General features: G+C 37.1%; 1 protein-coding gene across 1 annotated transcript; it reads right to left on the bottom strand.

Moving 5' to 3' along the window:
- Nucleotides 1–4512: 4512 nt before the first annotated feature.
- Nucleotides 4513–5294, bottom strand: CBG16485 (the record flags this gene model as incomplete). The annotated part of the gene is made up of 5 exons (XM_002641773.2): nucleotides 4513–4677; nucleotides 4727–4853; nucleotides 4897–5025; nucleotides 5080–5190; nucleotides 5245–5294. The coding sequence occupies 5 exons, from the start codon at nucleotides 5292–5294 to the stop codon at nucleotides 4513–4515; spliced, it is 582 nt and encodes a 193-aa protein (XP_002641819.2).
- Nucleotides 5295–8752: the final 3458 nt, after the last annotated feature.

The raw sequence follows: 8752 nt of genomic DNA on the forward strand, positions 1-8752 counted from the left end.
TCCCCGTTCTCCCTCTACCCTCTTCATGCAATTTTAGAAATGTCAATGCGAAAAGTTTGTCGAAAGGATTAGATCTGTTACTTGGGGATAAGTTGGTGGACTTTATCCCGAAAATGCCTTTTCTCAAATTTTCGTTCTTGATGAGACTTGTACATCCGACCGATTCGATCCCGTCAATTGGGTTTGCCCCTTCATGTATAGAAACATTTCGGATTTGTTTGATTATCTTTAAAAATCGCGCTAGATGTCTTTGTCTGTCTATTCTTGTTCCCCGTCACATTTTATTCTATACCTAATCTTTGAAATCAATAGCATGAAGCAAAGATTAGGTTGCCCCCGGATCCCCTCTTACCAGCCCATCCTGCAATAAAGAACGAGTCCTTTGATATATTCGAAAAACAAGAAATATTCTTATCACAGCAGTTTCCGAAGACCGTTAAAATTTGATCAAATATAGCTGAACTATGAGTGGGGTTTATGCCTTATCAGAACAATAGACTTCGGGAGGTTGGAAAATCACAAAACATTCAACAGATAAGGAGCTCTGTGTGACGCTTTTCAGAACCTATTGTCTGATTAAAAAAGCTGACACCTGAAAATTTCGACACTTTCATTTATTTTGATCTACTAAAAAGCACGGCAAAATCGTAATATTTCAGAGTTTCGCCTCGTTTGTGCCACTTTCACAATTAAGCTAGATTTTTCGAGAAAAAATATATTCTAGAGATGCTAGCGACCATATTTCTACAAAAATTCTTAATTCGGTTCAGAAAATCACTGAAATCACAGAGTTTAACGCATATTCTCTGTAGTTTTCGAGCATCGACCCATTGTCATATGTACAAATAAAAATCAAACTATTCCAAATGTGTTGATATTAAATACAGTTAGTACACTTGAACTTCTAAGAAATTTGAGAATACTTTTGATTGGCTCCGCCCACTTGGATCCGATCTGCAAAACTCGCCGATCAAAAAATAAACATTTTTATTTTTTGAGGTAGAAACGGAATCTCTTTTGGAGTAAACATATTTTGTTATTTAAAACATTTTTCATGTTGAGACCAAAAATGTAGAGTCTCATCTTCCGATAGAAAACTTCATTCTTTCGTGATTTTTGTATTTTTTCACAGTTTTTCAAGTTTTCGACTACTGAAAAATTTCGAAACTTTTTTTGGTTTTCAATTTTTTTTTGGAGTTCTGTTTTCTCTGTGAATTTGAACATGGTTAATAAGAATACGTTATTCGAATGCAATACCGGTACACATATCGCATTATTTTGAGATTTATCAATGAGAACCATTGAAAAATCGAAAGTTGATGCAATGAAAGAGGCGATGAAAATTTTGGAAGACGAGATTGAGAAACTCGACGGAAGAGAAGAGATATGAGAGGCATTTTTAAATGTTCAAAACGGGTTTTTCTTAATTTTCAGATTTCATTGAAAACAGTTCAAATGAAAATCGACGCGCTCATGCAAATCATCTCCGGCATCTGGGCAAATTTGGATGGATGATGATTTCAACTACAAACTATTCCGTTTCCTTTTTTTACAGTGCGTGTAATAAGGATAGGACCCCCTTTGATTTTGACCTTTCAGAAAAAAGTAAGAGAGATATCAAAATTCTATGAATGCCATTCGATTCAAAATAAAAAACAACCCCAGAAGCCAAATTTTCATAACTCTAGCACTTTCCTTACCGGTCCACCGTCCAAAAGTCGTTTTTTAGGCCGTGTAATAAGGATAGGACCACCTAGCATTTTTGAAGCGATACCCATTTATTCGACTATTTTTCTTTTTGTATCACATTTATTTGTACTGGGTTTATTGTTTTTCATAGTTTTATTTCTCAATCCACCTTATTTATCAAAAATTCGGTCATTTTTTTTGGATAAAGAAGAACACTTCTTAACAAAATTCAAGTTTATTAACAAAACTGGAAAATTCAGCGAAAAAAAAGACAATAACGAAGAGAAAAAATTAATAACTTGTTTCTCCTCCATCCGTCTGGACGACTTCGAACAATCTGTTGGGCATATTGGCCACGAGAGCTCTCAACTCCGCCGCTGTGATAGCGTTCCACTCGGCTTGCAGGATGTCCTTGAGCTGTTGAACCGTGTTGAACTGTCTTCCGTGCTTGTAGACACGTCGAACCAGCAGTCCCCATAAATTTTTAATTGGATTGAGGTCTGGGCTGACTGCTGGCCACTCGAGATCCATGATTTTTTGTGCCTTCAACCAATCCCGTGTGGAAGTGCTCTTATGAATCGAGGCGTTGTCTTGTTGGAAGACGTGTGTTCGACGTTTGTCTCGGAAAAAGGGTACGATGGCGTTCTGGAGCGTGTTTTGGTACGTAACGGAGATCTCTTTTGTTGTGATGAACTGTAAATTCATCTTTCGTCCGTTGCAGAATCCTCCCCACACCATCAAGGATCCGCCTACAAAGTTCCTTCGAGAGAAGAGTAGAGGGTCCTTTCGGAGGTCTCTCTAGTAACTTCTATTGCCGTCCGGGCCGTCTAAGTTCCACTTTTTCTCGTCCGAGAAGAGAACCTGAAAATCAATTAATTTGAAAATGCATGTGAAAGAATGAGCTTACGTTTTCCCATTTCCGAGTCATGTTTTGTTTCACAAACTCGAGTCTTCTGGCCTTGTGGTCTGCCGTCATCTTTGGCGCCTTCTTCATATTTTGGGAGACGATGACTCCGCTGCGTTTGATGATGTTGTGGACAGTCTTCTTGCAGACTCCGAGATTCGTGTAGTGGTGAGGAGGGACGGACGTGTCTAACAATATTGGGTCATGAGGTCAAACAATGAGCTCAAAAATGAGCTCAAAATTTGTAAAAAATTAGGTTTTTTGAATTCAAACTGAATGAAAAGTTGGCTTTTTTAGCTTAAAAAATGAGCTCACAAAATGAGGTCAAAATTTGAGCTCACAAAATGAGCTCGAAATATGAGCTCAAGATATGAGCTCAAAATGTGAGCTTAAAAAATGAGCTCAAAGTTTAAGCTCAAAAAATGAGCTCGAAATATAAGCTCACTAAATGAGCTCAAACTATGAGGTCAAGATTTGAGCTCACAAAATGAGCTCAAAATTTCTAAAAAATTGGGTTTTTTGAATTCAAACTGATTAAAAGTTGGCTTTTTTAGCTTAAATAATGAGCTCACAAAATAAGCTCAAAATTTGAGCTTTGGCTGAAATTGTTCAAACAACTTGAACGAAACTTGATTCGTTCATAGATTTATTATTCACCAAGTATCGAAGGGGTACATGAAATTCAGGGAGTTTTGAATTTGAGGGAGGGTGCATAGAAAAAGGAAACTGAATAGTTTGTAGTTGAAATCATCATCAGAATTCAATAATTTGTTCGACGCCGTTGCGAGAAGTTTGACAAGAGAAAGTGTTCAAAAGACGGATGTTAATACAATGCAATTGATGAACTTTTTCAATATACTCGGTGAAAACCTGAATCGTTCATTCGGGGGTGATGCAATGAAATAGGCGATGAAAATTTTGAACTCGATGGAAGAGAAGAGGTATGAGAGGCATTTTTAAATGTTCAAAACGGGTTTTTCTTAATTTTAAGATTTCATTGAAAACAGTTCAAATGAAAATCGACGCGCTCATGCAAATCATCTCCGGCATCTGGGCAAATTTGGATGGTATGATGATTTCAACTACAAACTATTCAGTTTCCTTTTTCTATGCACCCTCCCTCAAATTCAAAACTCCCTGAATTTCATGTACCCCTTCGATACTTGGTGAATAATAAATCTATGAACGAATCAAGTTTCTTTCAAGTTGTTTGAACAATTTCAGCCAAAGCTCAAATTTTGAGCTTATTTTGTGAGCTCATTATTTAAGCTAAAAAAGCCAACTTTTAATTCAGTTTGAATTCAAAAAACCCAATTTTTTAGAAATTTTGAGCTCATTTTGTGAGCTCAAATCTTGACCTCATAGTTTGAGCTCATTTAGTGAGCTTATATTTCGAGCTCATTTTTTGAGCTTAAACTTTGAGCTCATTTTTTAAGCTCACATTTTGAGCTCATATCTTGAGCTCATATTTCGAGCTCATTTTGTGAGCTCAAATTTTGACCTCATTTTGTGAGCTCATTTTTTAAGCTAAAAAAGCCAACTTTTCATTCAGTTTGAATTCAAAAAACCTAATTTTTTACAAATTTTGAGCTCATTTTTTGAGCTCATTGTTTGACCTCATAATTTGACCTCAAATTTTGAGCTTATAGTTTGAGCTTCAGCTCGATCGAAGGGGTACATGAAATTCAGGGAGTTTTGAATTTGAGGGAGGGTGCATAGAAAAAGGAAACTGAATAGTTTGTAGTTGAAATCATCATCCATCCAAATTTGCCCAGATGCCGGAGATGATTTGCATGAGCGCGTCGATTTTCATTTGAACTGTTTTCAATGAAATCTGAAAATTAAGAAAAACCCGTTTTGAACATTTAAAAATGCCTCTCATACCTCTTCTCTTCCATCGAGTTCAAAATTTTCATCGCCTATTTCATTGCATCACCCCCGAATGAACGATTCAGGTTTTCACCGAGTATATTGAAAAAGTTCATCAATTGCATTGTATTAACATCCGTCTTTTGAACACTTTCTCTTGTCAAACTTCTCGCAACGGCGTCGAACAAATTATTGAATTCTTGTAAAGGGATTGTCTGAAATTTGAAACTTTTTTTGGTTTCAAAACAAAAAATCCATTCTAACCTGATCCTTATCCTTGTATAACCACACCGCTCTCCGTGCTTTCTGTTTGAACCACTCTTCCATATCATAATTGTAAGCAAAGGCCTCAATTTGATCCGTCAATTTCCGAAGACTGATGTCCTGTGGTCTAAATTTAGATGATCAGATTTTTTGTTAACTGTCAAACTCACAACTCAGATTTTTTGTCCAGAATCCAATCTTCAGCTCTTGTGACCTCGATTGGAAGGTCTTTCGCGGTAACTTGAGTATCAGAAACATTTCTGACTGGCGGTGATTGGAGGATAATTCCATCGGGACTACTGAAGTACACAATCTTTTCCGATGCGTCTATCTTCACGGAGAAATCAACTTACACTTTAGCGAATACAGGAGTCAATCGTCTGCTGAACAGGACTAACAGTTTCACCTTCTCCATTGTTGATAATCCCACCAGATTCTCAACTTTCTCCAGCCGTCTCTGAATTCTGAATAGAAAATTGATTTTTAACTCTGTGAATTATCGAATACGATAAACTTACGAGCGTTCGAGGGCATGAGCCGTTTTCTCGACACCAAATTCCTTTTTCATCAGTTCGCACCATTTGGCGAGGTGTTCGGGCTGTGTCTAATTCTTGGTTCGATTCGCAATATTTTTGATAATTGCTTCGCACACATCAGTCTCTTTTGTCATTTTTGGTCTAACCAAATTTCGGAAAAACGAAAACAAAATGAGAAAAAGGGTGACACGTTTAAAAACAATTAACGTTTTCTTATTGAAAGTTGTAAACCAAAAAAAATACTCCGTATCGACTTTTTTCAAATAGCACGCCCTGTACAGCGAATACGTTATACGTTATACAATACCGGTACACATATCGCTTTATTTTGAGATTTATCAATGAGAACCATTGAAAAATCGAAAGTTGGGTTACGATGGCTATAACTTTTTTAGAGAAGAGTTAGAGTTTGGAAATGTTCTGGAGAAAGATGAAAAAACACAAATTTCTGTGTTTTCAATAAAGTCCAAAGATTGTTTGGAACATTTTATGATCTCAAACTCCTAAAAAATTGGAACATTTTTTAAAGGTTTTCTAGAATGTGAAGTTTTCTTTTCCGTAAATTGCTTGATATGTCAAATTTTCTGTAGAGACTGGTTACTATAAAAAATTCAGGACCGATATAACTGAAGGCCCAAACATGTGATTCAGCAACAGTCAAAATGACAACAACTTATCGCTTAAATAATTTTTTCCTAGATTAAAATTTTCTTAATGTTATGTGTCGGATTGGTTATATAGTACACACGCCAAAAAATTTGTGAAAAACGTGGAACGGCGATTGCTGGCGCTTTTCTCGTGCATCGAGAAAAGAGCAAAATTCAAAAAGTTCAAAAGAAATTAATTTGTTCGTGAACCGACATATGAATGGATTTGAGACTCAAGCCATCACTTTTCCCCTCAAATTTCCCTCTTCTATGTCATTCCACGTCGATCCAAGCCAAAAATGCCACGCCAAATAAAAATGCAGCAAATTTTGAACAAAAATAATAATTTTCCCTCAAATCTACAGTAATGCGACTGCTTCAAATCCTATCAGGGGTCTCAATTCTGAATTTTATGGGTTGATTTTAATATCAGCAAATTTCTCGTAAAATTCTGGACAAATCCTACCTATTTTCATTAAGAATGGTTCGACAGATTTTTTGAAAACTTTCAAAAACCTTCAAAAATTACAAAATTCGGTTGATTTTTTAGAAAATCTATCAGGGCTTTTATTTTTGGGCCAAATCAGACGTTTTTTAGATCATTTGATTTGTTTTCAAATTCTCTACAATTTCTACCTATTTTGAAAAAAAATTTTAGACCCAGAATTTTTTAATGCCAAAAAAGCTGATTTTCCCCTGTATAGAGAAAAGCGCCAATAAATCAGAAAAAAATCAGAAAAACTCGATTTCCAATATTATTCGCCGTGGTACATTTTAATGATTTTTTTTAATCAATTTGCATCTTTACTATTAACAATCACCAAATTCGGTGTGTGAGTGTGTGTGTCCGTTTGTTCCCGTATCACCTTCCCTAACGAAGTCCAGAATGAACCAAATTTTCCCAAATTTTCACAGATAACCCGAAATAGCAGCTAGATGATGCCCGAATATTTAATCTTTCGAAATTTTGTGTCTGACGTCTTCTAGAGACGTTCTTCAATTTCTACAGTTCGAATTTTTAGAAATACAGGGTCCGCCAAAATTACGTGTGCAAGTGTAGATGACGTTATCTCCAGAAGTAGATGCGAGATTAAGACGAAATTTAACAGATAGTTTATTTCAACGCTTGAAATCATAATTCAACAAAAATTATTCGATTCTACCTCCTTTGGCAGCGACCACGGCACGAAGTCGTCGAGGGAAGGCATCAATGGTGGCACGCAGGTATTCGACGGATAATTTGTCAAATTCCTCAGACAACGACTTCTTCAGGGCCTCGATATTTGCATGAGGTCTTGCGCAGACCTTATTCTGCAGAACTCCCCATACGGAGTAGTCGAGCGGGTTCAGATCAGGCGACGAAGCCGGCCATTCGTCCTTTGGTATGAAGGCGGGGAAGTGGTCCTTGCACCACTGTTGAGCCATTTTTGCGGTATGAGCAGGCGCTCCATCTTGCTGGAAGATGTATTTCTTCTGACCGAAGTGGTTTTGAGCCCACGGTAGCACATGCTTCTCCAGAATCTCCTCAATGTAGTATTTTTGGTTGATTTTCACGCCTTTATCAACGAAAACAAGCGGACACTTCCCATCATAGCAAACCGCTCCGAAAACCATGATGCTCGCAGGATGAGAGGCTCGATGGATTGTTTTACCACGCTCAGCTGCTTGTTGAATATTTGTGGCCAGCACTCGGTGGTTTTGGCTATTAAATTCAGCCTCGACACTGAAGAGTTTCTCGTCCGAGAAGATGGTGATAAGATAATCCTTTTTGCGCGTGCCAGCGAGAAGGCGCTTCGCTTTGATGAGCCGTTTCTCCTTATTGGCTTGGGATAGAATAGCAGCTTTTGTTGCTCGATAAGAGGTCATCTTCAGCTCTTTTCTGACAATTCTCCTCATTGATGTATAGGAGATATCCATGTCATCTGACATCTTTTTCATGGAACGATGAGCATTTCGCCTGACTTTCTCCCGGACGGCCTTGACTTTCGCTGGAGTTCTTACAGTCCTCGGTCTTCCTCTTCCCGTACGGTCCTTGAGGTGGCCAAGCTGGTTGAAACGACGGATGGTCGCGAAAACCGTGTTTCGGTGCACTCCGAGTCGTTTAGAAATGTCTCCTGTGCTTAAACCTCGCTTGTAAAAGTCGACGATCAGAGTACGATGAGGACTTGCCGCTGTCATTTACCTAAAACATAACCGATTGGGATGAAACTTGGCAAACTAATAAATAATGAAATAATTAATAAAAATTTTAAAAAATTGCGCACCAAAAGTGCGTCAGTGCGCAGCGCCATGGCGTCAAAGTTGTGCACACGTAATTTTGGCGGACCCTGTATATTGAAGAAATATTCACGTCATTTCCGTCTAACCGTCCAAATTTTTTTCTTATCCACGCTATACTTGAGAGAAAGGATTTTTGTGGAAATATTTTTTTAGTATGGATTTTAAAGATTTGAAAGGAAGAAAAAATTCTGAAACAGTGTAGAAGAAACAAAATAAAAGGAAAAAAAAGAAAGAAACAAAATGCGAGGGAAAATGACAGCGCCCTTTCTGATCAATCGATTTTTCAGAATTCAGAATAACTTTTAAAATTTCCGAACTTAATTTCACATCTTTCAAATTTCGGAATATATAAATTTCTGAGATTCTATTCACCGAATATACCAAAAAATTTCAAAGTTCAGATTTTCAAACATTTCAGGTTTTCAATTTTCGGAATGTCTAAATTTTCGAAATTTAGAGTTTTCGAATTCTGAAATCAACATTTCCGATTTTCTGAAGTTCCAAAAACTTTTCGACGAGATTGTGTTTCGAAAAGTTGAATTTCTGAATTTTTAATTTTTCAG

Source organism: Caenorhabditis briggsae (assembly GCF_000004555.2).
Source record: "Caenorhabditis briggsae complete genome, chrIII, whole genome shotgun sequence".
In the NCBI taxonomy this organism is placed as follows: Eukaryota; Metazoa; Nematoda; class Chromadorea; order Rhabditida; family Rhabditidae; genus Caenorhabditis; species Caenorhabditis briggsae.